The sequence below is a fragment of the Chrysochloris asiatica genome, unplaced genomic scaffold (assembly GCF_000296735.1).
Source record: "Chrysochloris asiatica unplaced genomic scaffold, ChrAsi1.0 scaffold00051, whole genome shotgun sequence".
NCBI lineage: Eukaryota > Metazoa > Chordata > Mammalia > Afrosoricida > Chrysochloridae > Chrysochloris > Chrysochloris asiatica.
The window spans coordinates 3,389,601-3,405,631 of record NW_006408569.1 but is presented as its reverse complement, the minus strand read 5'-3'; the positions used below and the strand labels follow the sequence as shown (position 1 = coordinate 3,405,631).

Here is a 16,031-nt window from a genome sequence, read left to right as displayed (position 1 = left end):
CTATACTATGAACAATATTCTATGAGGTGTACCTAACTGCTCTGACTTACGTGCACATTGACTAAAAGACAGACTTAGGAATGGAACTTGTTCCTAATCCATGGACTGCCTCTATCAACATTAATTATTTTTTTACTAGACTTGATCAAAAGCAGAGCACTCCCTGGCTCAGGGGGTCCCACCAACTACTGACCTGCTCGGTATGGCCGTGATTGAGGTTATCTTTTTACTGGACAACGCAAGTTGTACAACACTGATCTTGCTTCTCGGGCAGGGATGAATAGTTCATTTGCCTGACGATCTCAGCAAAAAGTTCATCCACCATTGATTTACTTTTCGCCGAAGTCTCCATGAAAGGACAGCCCCATTCCTGCGCCAGAGCTCTGCCTTCTGAAGACATCACTTCTCTTTCTGGTTCCAGATCCACTTTATTCCCTACTAGGATTAATGGAACTTTTTCATATCTCTTCACTCTGACAATCTGATCTCTCATTGGCTTGATATCCTGTTAAAACAATGACAGAGAAAGAACAAAATTAGACAGCTTGCATAAACAGAGCAGAAGTAAAAGCGTATCATGAAATGACATCTCTTAGCCAGTAAAGAAAGTCTAAGGCAAAAGAAGAGCACACACCCACTGAATTAGGAACTAGAGAATTTCTAGGGGCCCTACTGCTGCTGGTCTTAATATCAAGAATACCTTAAAATAGAGGTCACACATCAACCTTGTTATTGTTGTTGTTAAGTGCTGTCGAGTTGGTTCCAACACATAGTAACCCTGTATAGGGTTACCAAGGAGTGGCTGGTGAGCTTGGATTGCCAACCATGCAGTTCAAACTGACCTTGCAGTCCAGTGTAATAACCCATATAAAATGCTTTCTTACTCCCATTCTATACTAATTTAAATAGTAAATTCCCCCAAAAGGATGAATTCACTCATAAGGGAAGAATTTCCACCATCTCCCTTGACCATACCTTGCAACACCTGCTTTCTTAGCACGTCTGCATTGTTGTTGTTGTTAACAGTCGGTTCTGACTCATAGCGACCCTGTATAGGGTTTCTGAGGAGCGGCTGGTGAGTTCGAATCACTGACCTTGTGGCTCAAACGAATTTGCTGTTCAGCGCATTTACCCACAGTGCCACACCAGGACTCCTCATCTATGCATGGTAGTTATTGTTGTTAAGTGCTATGGAGTAGTTTCCGACCCACTGTGACCCCGTGTAGGGTTTCCACCAACCTTGTGGTTCAAACGACTTTGTTGTTTTGCACATTAACCCACAGAACCAAACCAGTACTCCATTAGCTTACCAACCATGGAGTAAGAGTTCTGTAGAGACAATGTTTTAGGTGGGAACCAAAACACCTTAGACTATCTAGAAGACCAAAGCTAAAAAGAGATGAAATGTTTTATCCCATTAAAAACAAACACCTTTAAATACACATTAAAAACACTAGAAACTATGTAATAGTTGTTCTGTGAACAACTCCACAGAAGGGGAATTAAGGCGGGCGGGGGGGGGGGGGAGATGTCAAATTATACTTTGCATATCTTTGTTTTGAGGACTTAATTTCCCCCCATATGCACATGTACTTTGTAATATAAAACCCATTGAATTACACAAGTACTAAAAGAACCTTAATAATTCTCTAGTAGCATCAACTTTGAGAAGGAAAAATGATTGACTTAAGACAATACTAAAGATTTCATCCTGACATGACAAATTCTTTTTGATCTTTCATAAGTTAAAAGGTTTGAATGAAATAGAAAACAAGTGTTTAATCTGAGCAGCTTCAGTAAACATACAATATTCACATGTGTAGTGAGGGGACAAAAATGAGACTGAAAACACTCACATAAAAAAATGTTTTTAATATTTGGGCCAATTTTCTAAGACTGTGTCTCACTTCAGTCTTCCAGGTTAAGTTCCTTTCCCTGTGACCTTTGAGAAACATAAGTTCAACTGCAAATGCAAAGTTCTGGCATTTGGGGCTCAAAGGAGTTTAAATCTCCACTGAAATAATGGCACAGATTCCCACTCTGTATTTATGCCTGGAACGGGAGTGGATATAATGGAAATCTTATGAAAAACTCTTCAAGAGATTTCCAGCCTCAAGAGAGTCAGCTAATAGAATAACAAATCTCTTGAGATCCTTTAGAAAGAAAATGCCTGTCAAATAGCACCTTTAGTACTTTGGTACCTTCTGGGGTAAATGCTTTTATGATACCAATGCTTTGGAATTCAATCCTACATAAAATGAACTTCAGTTTGGTCGTAATAGCTCTGAATCATTTACCCAGAAGTTAACATTTTAAATAAATCGGAGGCTGCTAAAATAGTTAGGTTATTTGAAAAGTTCACTCTTGAAGTTTAAACTTAATATACTACAGAAAGTGAAATTAGCTAACTGTATTGACTAAAGCAAAGTAACATTTCTAAAGTAAACATCATTTAGTGCATACATTTAAATGCAAATATATGTATATGTTGTTGTTGTTGTGTTAATTGCCCTTGAGTGTGTTTTGACTCATAGGGACCTTGTATAGGGTTTCCAAGGAGTGGCTGGTGAGTTTGAACCACTGACTTTGTGGTTTAAACCTACCTTGTATTCCAGTGCTTTATCCCACAATGCCGCACTATGACTGTATCTATATGGAGACCTGATGGGGTGTTGTGGGTTAATGCGCTGGCCTGTAAAGTTGTTTGAACCACAAGGTCGGCAGTTCAAGCTCACCAGTTGTTCCTTGGAAACCCTCTACAGTGTTGCTATGGGTTGGAATCCACTCCACGACACGTAACAACATATATATGTATGTATATATATATATATATATATATATACACAAACATGTTCACATACACATGCATATAAACATCCTAAATCAATGAAGATCAAAACAATGGGTCAATATGAGGTTATTTCTTTTCAAGGAATAAATAGCAACATGTGTTGCACCTCTCAATACAATGCTAAACCTTCTTTGGGTCTGTTTCCCAGTGAAGGGCAGGACAGATTTTCCTAAGAAATTGGACCACTTCCGGTTTGACCACCCAGCTAGGGTGAGAAATCTGCACTTGTTCCTTGTTCTCAGATCTACATATTTTATATAAATATAGTCCATGTTACCAGAAACAACTTGGATCAACTGCTGAAAAGGAGTAATTCTTGCTTATTAATTCTGAGTACTAGTCTTTTCAATTAACTTGTCTTCATATCAAATACCACAAGTAAGTTAAGTAAAATGCCTAGAAGGCAGGCCCAGGGCTCTTTATCTTACAGCACAAAGATTTACCAATCCAGTTGAGAAACCTGGGTGAGAACTGAGAGGGGGCGGGAGGAAAAGCAGACACAGAGGAGTTATCTGTGCAACCCATAATGGGCGCCAAATCATTTTCTTTTCAATGTGCTCTATGTACCCAAGATGATCTGTAATGGGTTTTGTTGGGCACAAAACTCAATACTTGTTGAACAAAAAACAACCAACTTCAGAAAATTATATTGCAGGCGAAACTGACATTTCTTTTTCAGGCTTCTTTGACTTACAAACAACTTGAGAATATTTGTTGACAGTTGTTACTTTAGTATACTCTATAGAAACCACCGGAGACTTTTCTATGCGAGCACTAAGCTCCCAAAAGCCCATGTCTAACTTTCAAAAGCAAACCATAGTCATCAGCGCACAGTTCCAGCAAACCAGAAGTGGAGAGAGGATTTACCACCCCCACCCCCCTTCTAACAAATTACAAGATTTAGTTTGGTTACCTGGAAAGACTGCTGATTGACCAGACTATACACCAGGATGAAACCTTGGCCGTTTTTGATGTAGAGATCTCTCATGGAGGCAAACTGCTCAGTCCCTGCGGTGTCCAGGATTTCGAGCACGGAGGGGGAAGAGTCCACTTCGATCTCTTTGCGGTAGAAATCTTCAATGGTGGGGTCATATTTCTCAATGAAAGTCCCGGTGACAAACTGCACAGTCAGGGCAGATTTGCCAACCCCTCCGCTCCCTAACACCACTACCTTGTATTCCCTCATGAGTCTCACCTTCACCAACTCCTACCAGAGGGGGGGAAACAGCACCCCGCTAGCTGCAGCGAGGCAAGGCGAGGCGGAAGGTGGGCGGAAATCTGCGACTGGGGCGGAGAGTGCAGAGCAGCCCAGGGCCCAACGGGGAAGAAGAGGAAGTTGAAGGCGGGGGAGGGGAGGAGAAGAGCCCAGTGTCGGGGTGGGTGGGGATGGGAGGGCGATGCCCTTCCTATAGGCGCTGGAGTCCAGGCAGGGGGCGTCCCAAACAGGGACGGGGCGGGGGCGCCGAAAGGGGACCCCGTGGGAAGCGGCCGCCCCGCACCCCTCCCCCGCCCGGCACACAAAGGGGCCCAGGGACCCCGCTTCCTGCTGGCGCCACCGAGCCTCCAGGGCCTGCGGCCGCCGCTCCCGTCACTGCCGCCCGGGCGGGTCTCCAGCCCCGGCTCCCGCGGGGTCGTCCGGCCTGCGAGGGGGAGAGGGGCTCACGTTACCCGCCGGAGCCCAGGCCCTGGCGCCCGCCCATCGGTCCCCCGGACCGGACCTCGGCCGCTGCTGCCAACGCTGTGGCCCCTTACCCTGCCGTCCGTGCGCACCCGCCCGCCCGGGAGGCTCCGTCACGCCAAGGCCATGGCCGGCGGCCGGCTGCTCCGAGTCACAGCCGCCCTGGCGCTGCTGCTGAGGGAAGGGCGGGGGCCGTCCGGCGGCGGCGGCCGCAGGGACTCCAGGCGAAGCCACTGCTTTTTTTTTTTTTTCAAACCCCCCCCACCCCCCAACGCACACCCGGAAGGGTTTCCCTGACACACTGGCTGAGGCGCCCCAGCTCCCCAAGACTGGCCGCGATTACTTCCGGTGAGGAGAGTCATACCTCTCCAGGCGAGCTGGGCCGCGCCCTACCGATGGACAGCGGGGGACCCGGTGACTGCAGGTCCGCGGCCAGGGCCAAGGGTCTCCCTGGAGCACCTCCAGCGGCCTTTCGGTCCCAGGCGCTCCCTCACCCCAGCCCATGGCGCCCTTCACCCCTAGCTGCCTCCCCCCCCCCCCCACACCAGCGAATAATCTAGTGAGCCAAGTATGTCTGTCACCTTTCCCTGGACTAGAAGTTGCAAGGGAAATAAAAGAGCCCAGAAAGTTGATCGTCTTTGTTGGTATTTCCCCACTTGATATTTGGCTGCGAGATTCATGCAAAGTCCGCTTAGTTTTCACGGTTACACTGATTTCATATGTGGAGTGTGATTTAGCCATGGCTGGGAAATAATGGGACACACTCACAGACTAGTTTTATCATCTGACAAATCTGCCTTAACTCCACCAGCAAATAACCAAGTCACTCCCTTCTCTTATCACAGGGCTGGAAAAGAACATTAGAAACAGGCTCTTGGTACTCAGTTTTGCGTCTCTTAATTCCAATGACTACAGAGCAGAGAGGGAAACTCATACTCAAGGAGGAGTTGGTAAGAAATTGTTTAGACCTGCTGACTAATTTCTTTTCGTCTTTATCTACATGCATAGCTATTGATATGGTTAGTTGTTGCACTTTCAAGTTTGTTTTCCTGGCCATTCTTCATAGTCATTGAAATGCAAAAGTGAATAATGGCTCTAGTGTTAAACATTAAGTTTGTTTTGTGAGATAAAATTGTCACTTCTTACATACCTTTCTCTGTGCTAGCTTTCTATTTGTAAACTTTGTGTCAGATTACAGGACCCCAGGGCCACAAGGGGAGATTATATTTGAGACTTGTCACTCCCTTTTTTTCAAGCATGCACCCAGAAGAAACCTGAGAAAACTAGTGGCCAGCTTTTGCCTCAATATTCCCTTGCTTCCAATCCCAGCTTGCCAAACTATAATTAAAGAGATTTATTGGCAAGCTCAAATTGTTAGGCATTAGAATACAAGCAAATCCAGGTAGTATGAAGTTCCTCTGTGTCCCACCCAGAGGATTCCCCAATGTCACTTACAGTATCAAAGGACAGTTGAGTCCAATTTCTTCTTCTGTCCAGAGCTGGTTCCAGCGGGCCTTTGTGCTATCTGAGGCACTGCCCTCTGCTGGAAGAGGTCTGCTCTATGAGTTATGAGCCTCCTTGTAGGAGTCCTGGTGTGGCTCTGTGGGCTAATGCGTCAGACTGAAAAGCCATTTGAACTGCCAGGTTGGTGGTTCAAGCTCACCAGCTGCTCCTTGGAAACCCTGTACAGGATCACTATGAGTCAGAAGTGACTCCACGGCACATAAGCACCACCACCTCCATAGGTAGCTGCTCATTCCACACGTGCTGTTGCCTGATTTGGAGATCTCCTGCCCATTTCCTGGTCTAGCTGTCTCTCAACTATCTAGTGGACTCCACAGTCCTTCACCAGCCTTGCTGGTAACAGTTTGGAAATTCCTTTTCTGATCCAGGTAGTGTTGAGCAAGTCTCTGCTCTATACTGAACTGTCAAAACAAGGAGCTCCTCTTTGAGGCCTTCCCACCTGTTGGCAGGTCTTCCCTCTCTGACTGGGTGTTGTTTCTCCACACAGCAAAACTTAGTCAGAAACTTAGGACAGACTCTTATACGGTCACATTATGAACACGTAAGAAATGCTGGCTGTTTGGTTTTTATTTAAACGATTTAACAACATATTGGCTTGGTTTACTTTTTTTTTGAATCTGAACACAGGGAGGAAAACAAGATTTTAAAAGCCTACATATCTCCAAATGGCATAAAAAGCCACTCAGTTTATCTTTCCAAAAATAACAATTGTTAGCAATGTCTTGTGTTTTCTTTCAGGACAAAAAAAAAAAAAAAAAATTAAGTCAATAGGCCCTCTGTTGGAGTTCAGGTGTGGTACTGTAGGATAAGCATAGGACCTAAGGTCGGTTAGAACCACAAGGTCAGGATGAGTCAAAACCAACTCAACAGCACTTAACAACATCAACAAAGCCCCTCTGTTGAAACAAACCTGACACTTTGCTCCTAAAAAAGATGTTCAAACTGGGAAACCCTATGAGCCAGTTCTCCTCTGTCCTATAGAGTCCTTATGAGTCAGAATAGACGAGATGGCACAATACACCCATCACCATATCTATCATTCCACCTTTCTGTGTATCAGTAGCTCTTCAAGTTTCTACAGACCTTATCATGCTACACATACCAGTCTTCAACTCGTTTTTTCACTCACTAGAAGTGTAGCCTGAGTGCTCCTTAGAGGCCACGATGACCAAACTTTGTCTCTCATACTTAAGACATATTGTGAGGAGGGACCAGTCGCTGGAGAAGGATATCATGTTTGGTAAGGTGGAGGGTCAGAGAAAAAGAGGAAGACCCCCAGCGAGATGGATTGGCCAAGTGGCAGCATCGATGGACTCAAGCGTGGTAACAGTAGTGAGGTTGGCCCAGGATCGGGCAGTGTTTTGTTCTGCTGTGCATAAGGTCGCTATGGGTCGGTACCGAGTTGATGACACCTAACAACAACAACAACATATCTTACCTGATTTTTCCCATTTCAGACACTTAGATTTACTTAATTAAAGGACACTCATTAAAGGACACTGGTTACTTCTTGTTCTTTACATTAAGCACTGTGCACACACATATACAACTACTTGAAGGTGATTTTCTAGTAGTTTAATGATTGAAATAGTACTTGCATTTAAAATTCCTCTGGTAAATATTGCCAAATCGCCCTTCAGAAAGGTCGCACGAATTCATGTTCCCACCAGCACTGCATGACTCTACCTGTTTCTTTATACCCTCATCCTAGCTGTTACTATTTTTAGTTTAGTTTTTGGTTTTTGGTTTTTTTTTTTTTAAAGACTTTTGTTCCTTGCTTTAGGCTGTTTTCGGTACTAATAAATGCATGGCAGTGTTACAGAGGGAATTTGAGCTTCAGTGTCGGGCGGTCCTAACACTGGTGTTTGCTAGCTAGATCTTCATTCCTTTATGTATAAAGTTGGACATAATTGCAGTATCTAACTTATCAGGCTCCCACATATAAATGAGATAGCCCATACAGAACATTGAGCCTGGCAAACATTCAATAAATGTAAGCTACTCAATAACTTTCCACTCCCAGGGATCAAAGACAGCTTCTCCTAAGGAGACCATGGCCTTGGGATTCACAACTTTTGAATTAACTTCCACTGTATTTGTTTTCACTCTGAAGTAATTCTTATTCAAGCAATCATAGAACACAGTCAATGTCTCCTGCAGAGTGATGAAATCCAGGATATAAACTACATTCAGAAAACTGGTATATAAGTTACAGATACATAATCACATTTTACGCAATTAGCTTGGCACAAGTTTAAAGTATTAGCCAGTTTGCTTCAGGCACCAGTTGTTCAATTCTCTTATTCCCCCTTTCAGTTGGTACCTCCTTTGGTTGCAGTCCAAGGAGCCATAAACTCTTGTGGATAATTTGTGCTCACTTCCATCTGCCAAGTGAGCCTTCTCACCTTCTTGGTATCTTGGGAAAAGCCAAGCCCTTTTCTATCCGTGTCTCAGGCTCTTTCCTTTGCTTCTCTTGAAGTTGCTATTGAGTTACCAGAAAGCTAAGTTAGTAGTGTCCTTGGTCTTTACCCTCAGAAATTTTCTCAAGGGCATCTTCTCTTCTGCTTTCCATCCTTTGCTATTGTTGTTAAGTGCCATCAAGTCACTTCTGGCTCATAGTTACCCTGTATAGGGTTTCCAAGCAGCAGCTAGTGGGTTTGTACTGCTGACCTTGAGGTTAGGAGTCCAGTGTTTCTTCTACTGAGCCCCCCCCCTTTTTTTGTAAATTTTTATTGCCACACCCCTTTTGATGTCAATTATATCATTCTGGATTCTTTCTAGCTCCTATTAGCATTTAACTTTGGAATTCTGCCTGCAGTTACACCAGCTCTTCTGCTTGTCAAGATAGGTAGGTACATAGAATCAATTTTACTCAATTTATTCTTTTGTGATCATTGTTAGGGAAAAAAAATAATGCTCCTTGGGGAACATGTAATCTCATTACCCAGGTAAAATAGTCACTAATATTTTAGTGTCATTTCCCAGATTTTTTTTTTTTTTTTTGGGTTTGAGTAAAAATATTTTTAAAACTTAGAATGGGGTCATACAATTTTGTTGACAGTGCCTTTCACTGAGTCTTAAAATTTCTATTGTGACCCTTAAAGCCTGAATATGGCTGCTTCTCTCTAACTCAGTGACATTCAACCCTGCTCAACTTGAGTCCTTCACTCAACCAACGGGATTTGAGGGGAGGGGCTGTTTATCACAAAGGCCACAACTCTGTCAGCATGTCCAGGCAAACACTCCTATGTTGTGTTGTTGCGTGTGGCAAGTGACAAAGCTGTTGTTAAATGCCACTGAGTCAGTTCTGACTCATAGGCACCCTGTACAGCATTTCCAAGGAGCTGCTGGTGGGTTTGAGGTGCCGACCTTGTGGTTCAAACAGACTTTGTGGTTCAGTGCATTATCCTGCTGTGCCACACAGAACTCAGGACTGTGATTTGCTGATAGAGTTGTATCTAAAAGAGATCTGAATACATGAATCATTTTCAATGTGGCACTGTGGGTTAATGCACTACATTGTTAAGGTCTGTCTGAACCACAAGGTCGGTAGTTGAAGCTCACCAGCTGCTCCTCAGAAACACTATTCAGGGTTGCTATGAGCGGGAACCAACTTGATGTCACGTAACAACAACAACAACATTTTATCTTTAATTTCAAAAACAGTAGTTAGGAAAACATTTTGCAAACAATCAAAGCCTCAAATCAATGTAAGGAATTTATATTAATAGTAGTCAAAATCACCTGGAGGTGATGTTAAAATAAACCTTGCTGGATCCCTAACACTTCAGTGAATGTCACTACATGGGTTGCCCAGGATGGGGTGCTATCAACTCGATGGCTGTGTCTTTTTCTTTTTTTACCCTAGACAAAAAAAGCAGAGCCTTTATTTAGCCATTCATTCAACACATATTTATTGAATTCCTACAAACAAGCACTTTGAGTGTTGCTGTTGCTGTTGAATTGGTTCCAATTCATAGTGACACTATTTACAACAGGAAGAAACACTGCTTGGTCCTGTACCATCCTCACAACTGTTGGTATGTTTGAGCCCTTTGTTGTTGCCACTGTGCCATTCAGTGCCACTGGGGTCTTTCTCCTATTCGCTGACCCTTCACTTTACCAACCATGATCTCCTTCTCCAGGGAATGGTCCCTGCTGCCAACATTTCCAAAGAAACAAAGATGAAGTCTTCCCATCCGGGCTTCTATATTTTTTCCAAGACATATTTGTTTGTTATGCGGTCCGTGGTACTTTCAATATTCTCTAATACCATAATTCAATTACATCAATTCTTCTAGTCTTTCTTATTCATTATCCAACTTTCACATGCATATGAACCAATTGAAAATACCATGACTTGGTTCATGTTCACTGCACCTTAGTCCTCAGACTGACATCTTTGCTCTTCAACACTTTAGTCTTGCGCAGCAGATTTTCCTAACGCAATATGTCATTTGGTTTCATGACTGCTGCTTCCATGAGTGTTGATTGTGGACCCAAGCAAAATGAAGTGTTTGACATATTCAGTCTTTTCTGCAATTATCATGATGTTATTTATTCTCCAGTTGTGAGGGGTTTTGTTTTCTTTACATTGAGGTGCAATCCATACTGAAGTCTATATAGTCTTTGATCTTTATCAGCATTGTAAGTTATTTGCTTCTAACAAGTAAAGTTGTATCACCTTCATATTACAAGTTGTTAATGAGTCTTGCTCCAATCCTGAGGCCATGTTCTTCTTCATATGATCCAGTTTATCGGATTATTTGCTCAGCATACAGATTGAATAAGTATGGTGAAAGTGTACAACGTTAGAACATACCGTTCATGATTTTTAATCTTTCCATTTTCCCTTGTTCTGTTCAAACAACTTCCTTTTGGTATTTGTACAGATTCTTCATGAGCAAAATGGAATACTCATTCTTTGCAATGTTATTCATAGTTTGTGAATGACATTGCAAATAATGATTTTTGTCAACCCAGTCAAATACTTTTGCATGGTCAATAAAGCACAAATCAACATCTTTCTGGTATTCTCTACTTTGAGTCAAGATCCATCTGATGTCAGCAACGATAACCCCTAGTTCCATGTCCTCTTCTGAATCCAGCTTGAATTTCTGGCAGCTCCCTGTAGATGTACTGCTGCAATTATTTGTAAATTATCTTCAGCCATATTTGACTTGCATGTGATATTAAATAATATTGTTTGATTTCTGCTTTCTGTTGGGTCACCTATCATTGGGATAGGCATAACTATGGATCTGTTCCAATCACTTGGTCAAGTAGCTGTCTTCCAAATTTCTTGGTATAACTGAGTAAGTGCCTCCAGCTCTGCATCATTTTGTTGAAAGATTTCAATTTATATTCCATCAGTTCCTGGAACCTTGTTTTTCACCAAAGCCACCAAAGCCTTCAGTGAAGTGTGGGCCTCTTCCTTCAGTACCATCACTTCTTGATCAGATGCTATCTCCTGAAATGATTGGGCATTGACCAGTTATTTTGGGTGCAACTAATCTGTATATTCCTTCCATCTTCTTTTGATGCTTCCTGAATCATTCAATATTTTGTCCATTTTGTTGTTGTTGTTGTCAGGTGCCATCGAGTCGGAACCGACTCATAGTGACCCCATGCACAGCAGAACGAAACAATGTCCAATCCTGGGCCAACCTCACTACCGCTGCCACACTTGAGTCCATCAATGATGCCACCTGGCCGATCCATCTCATTAGGCGTCTTCCTCTTTTTCTCTGACCCTCCACCTTACCCAGCATGACATCCTTCTCCAACGATCGTTTCCTCCGGACAATATGTCCAAAGTATGAGAGACGAAGCTTAGCCATCCTGGCCTCCAAGGAGCATTCTGGCTGCACTTCTTCCAAAACAGATCTATTGGTTCTTTTGGCAGTCCATGGCACTTTCAGTATTCTCCTCCAACACCACAACTCAAAGGCATCAATTCTTCTATGGTCTTCCTTATTCACTGTCCAGTTTTCGCATCCATATGAGGCTATTGAAAAGACCATGGCCTGGGTCAGGCACACCTTAGTCCTCAAGCTGACATCTCTGCTCTTCAATAATTTAAAAAGTTCCTGTGCAGCAGATTTGCTCACTGCAATACGTCGTCTGATCTCTTGACTGCTGCTTCCGTGAGTGTTGATAGTTGATAGTTGTTGTTGTTAGGTGCCATGAAATCGGTTCTGGTTCATAGCAGCCCTATGTACAACAACATGAAATACCGCCCATTCCTGAGTCATCCTCACAATTTTTATGTTTGAGACTATTGCTGCTCCCACTGTGCCAATCCAATTCCTCTCTTGACCCTCCGTTTGTACCAAACCTGGTGTCCTTATCCAGGGATTGGTACCTCCTGATAAGAAGTCTGAAGCATGAAAGACGAAGTCTCGCCATACTGGCTTCCAAGGACCATTTTGCCCATAGTATCTTTCAATACTGTAAGTGAAGGCTTGCAATTTTTCTTCTGTTTTTGCAACTGAACTTGTTCTTATCTATTGGTCTTCTTAACACTAGGTCTTTGCACATTTCATAATACTTGACTATGTCTCTTGAGCTGCCCTTTGAATGTTCTGTTCTGCTTTTTTACTTCATCATTTCTTTCTTTTAAAGTTTCTAAAGCATTTCTTGTCTAGCAGTTGAGAGTATGAACCAATTCTGAATTTGAAACCCACCTCCTCTCCTAATTAGCATTGTGACCCTAGACAGGATACTCACCCTCCCTCAGTTTTTCTTTCCTGCAAAGTGGAAATGAGCACTCCGAGGAGCCTTGGAAGAAAGGCTTGGTGAAATACTTCCAAAAAGGCAGCCCCTGAAAACCCCACAGAGTGCAGTTCCTCTCTGCCATGGTGGGGGTGCTGTGAAGTGGAATTGACAGCAGCTAGAATATATATCATCAGTTTTTTGTTTTTGTTTTAAACTTTTTATTGAGTGGAGGTTTACAGAGCAGATCTTCAGTTTTACATCAACAAACCATCCACTCTGCTTCACTGTATGGTTGCAATCCCTTCCATATACCAATAGTTAGAAGCATTTACCTCTATTCAGTTTTAACTATTGCATTCCTCCCTGTGTCTTCCGCTACCTTCATCTTTTCTCTACTAACCTCCCTCTTGTTGTGTACTGCCTGCCCTGTCATCCGTGTTAACTATGTGTCTACCTTCTAGCCTATGAATAATTTTCCTTCCTCCCATTAACCATCATAGAATGTTTTTTTTATCAAGAAAAATTTTGTTTAAACTTTATACAGCATTGTTCTCCTACAATGTTTGTCCTTTTGTGATTGACTCATTTCACGCAGAATAATGTCCTCCAGGTTCAGCCACGTTGTGAGGTGTTTCACAGATTCAGCATTATTCTTCAACGTTTTATAAATTTCATTGTGTGTATGTACCAAAGTTTGTTTACTCATTCTTCTGTTGATGACATTTAGGCTGCCTCTATCTTGTTGATATGTCTCTTGTAGATAGCATATTGAAGGATTCCGTTTTCTTACTCATTCTGCTCTTTATGTTTCTTGACTAATACATTTAATCCATTTACATTCAGAGTATCAATAGGTATAAATTGATTGTTGTCATTTTTCAGTGTGTTTTTTATGTGGTGCTGACGGATTCTTTGTTACACATAATTTTCTATGCTTAGTTCATTTTGTATGTGGGTTTTCTTGTCATTTTCATATCTGTTGTGTTAATGTTTATTACATTTTTCTGATTTCTCTCTTTTGTTTTTTTATTTTGCTATGCAGGTGTATTGTTTTTCTTTAAGGTTACGCTTTAGTTGATTAATTTCCCCCCTGCTTAGAACAGTCTGTTTTATCTTGAAATGTACTTGACTTCCTTGCCATTTGTAAGTTCTCTACACTATTCCCTCTTTCAGCCTAATTTGCCATCTTGCCCTCTATCCTACTCTGACATTTCTTCCAGTCACTTTAGCTTCTCTATGCTCAAGAGTAAGTTTCAGAGTCTCTTCTATAATCCATTTTGACCTTTGCTTTCTTTCTTGTCTTTTTAATGATCTTTACTCTTTTTCATGGATGATGTTCTTGATGTCATCCCACAATTGTTCTGGTCTGAGGTCATTAGTTTTCAAGGAGTCAAATCTGTTATTGAGGTGGTCTCTCAATTCAGATGCTCAACGTTGTATTTTGACTCTAGTGGATTTTAAAAAATTTCTTCAGCTTTAGCCTGAACTTGCACATGAGGAATTGATGATCTGTTCCACAGTTGGCCCCTCACCTTTTCTTCGCTGATGATATTGAGATTCTCCTTCGTCTCTTCCTGTAAATGTAGTCAATTTGATTCCTGTGTATTCTAAATGGTGAGGTCCATGTTGTAGTTCCATTTATGTTGTTGAAAAATAGGTATTTGCAATGAATAAGTCATTGGTCTGGAAAAAGTCCATCATGCATTATCCATCTCATTTCTTTGATAGGCAAAGATGGATGAGTCAGAGTGCATTTGAAGAGTTCAAGGTCTTTATTTCACTTAACATTTTTATTGTGAATTGAGTGAAAGTTTACAGGGAAAATTATTAGTTTTGCATTCAAAACCATGTTTTGTTTCACTGCAATGATTACAATCCCCTCCAGGTACTGTCAGTCAACAGTATTTACCTCTGTTCTCTCTCTCTTTTTGATGTACACAACAAAACAGAAAATGCATATTTGTTTAAAATGTCAAAGGGGAACACTTTGCAAGCCAGCCTCCTACCCACAGGCAAAGAGCCTTTCTCAGTCCATGGGCCTAGAATCTTCAGTGCTCTATGTTATTGCCTCTGCCACTGTCTCTGCTGTTGCCACTTTTCTAGTTCAGATCCCATGCTCCACTCATGCTCTTCCGTCTTGCTGGTCCTAGGATCCTCTGTTTCTAAAATGAAAGATTAACTACTCCCCATTTTTTTTTTTCTACATTGACAGTTGTAACAACCACAATTAGTCCTGATAACACTTACTCACAACTGAATCGTAAAATCCTAACTCCATCCTCTTCCACCTGGAAAAGAGGAAAACTGTTCAGTGGGGATTCTACCTTACCTCCCTCGTTCTGAAACTAAGCACACTTGTGAAAACTAGTAAGCAAGCCACTTTGTGCCTTTATTGTTGTTATTAAGTGTTGTTGAGTCAGTTCCGACCCATAGCAGCCCTATGTAAGGTTTCCAAGGAGCAGCTGGTGTGAGCTTGAACTGCTGACTTTGCAGTTCAAACGGACTTTGCAGTCCAGTGCATTAACCCACAGCACCACACCAGGACTTTGTGCCTTTATAGTCCCCCATTTTTTATAACCACTGTCTAAGTTGCCCGTCGTTATCTCCCCAGTGTACTGAGGCAGCAAGCTTGATCATTGATATAAAGAATCCTTCCCTTTTGCTTGGAATGTTGAGCAACTACATCCAAAAGTACATCTAGTTCATCAAATTGTAGCAATTTACTCTTGCTCCCTGTATCAAACTTCTTTGATCTTCATTTGGTCAAGTATTGGTCATCTATCCATCCAAGCTATGTCAAATGGATATTATCTGCAAGTTTGAGACTTCTCGCATGCCTCCCATCACTTCAGACCAGCTGGTTTCTTCACTCTCAGCTCTAGCCCTCAGTGGCTAGTTCAGTGTCCATGGACTCAGGATTCACACACCTCCCTAAACTTCAGACCAGCCAGCGCTTCCTCTTTTCTCTCTCATCTCAAGGTCAACAGGTGTCTATAGAACATGACCAGAATCAGTCCATTTCTCCCACTTCCACTCACGAGTAGACCAGGGGTCTCATTTGTTGTTGTTGTTAAGTGCTGTCGAGTCGATTTCAACCAATAGTGACTCTGTATAGGGTTTCCAAGGACCGGCTAGTGAGCTTGAACTGCCGACCTTGCAGTTCATATGGCTTTGCAGTCTGGTGCATTAACCCACAGTGCCACACAGGGACTCTGTGGTCTCACTTGTTGTTGTTGTTGTTAGGTGCCATCAAATCGGTAC

The 16,031-nt window shown here is 42.4% G+C and overlaps 1 protein-coding gene across 2 annotated transcripts; it reads right to left on the bottom strand.

Moving 5' to 3' along the window:
* Window positions 1-226: 226 nt before the first annotated feature.
* On the bottom strand, window positions 227-4,037 carry RAP2C (RAP2C, member of RAS oncogene family). Of its 2 annotated transcripts, XM_006862815.1 has the most exons (3): window positions 3,917-4,037; window positions 3,765-3,859; window positions 227-505 (listed from the first exon to the last, which is right to left on the bottom strand). In XM_006862815.1, exons 1-3 carry the CDS (start codon window positions 4,035-4,037, stop codon window positions 227-229), a joined length of 495 nt encoding a protein of 164 aa, XP_006862877.1. The 2 variants fall into 2 exon arrangements, with proteins under 2 accessions (XP_006862877.1, XP_006862876.1); XM_006862814.1 differs by having other exon boundaries at window positions 3,765-4,037.
* Window positions 4,038-16,031: the final 11,994 nt, after the last annotated feature.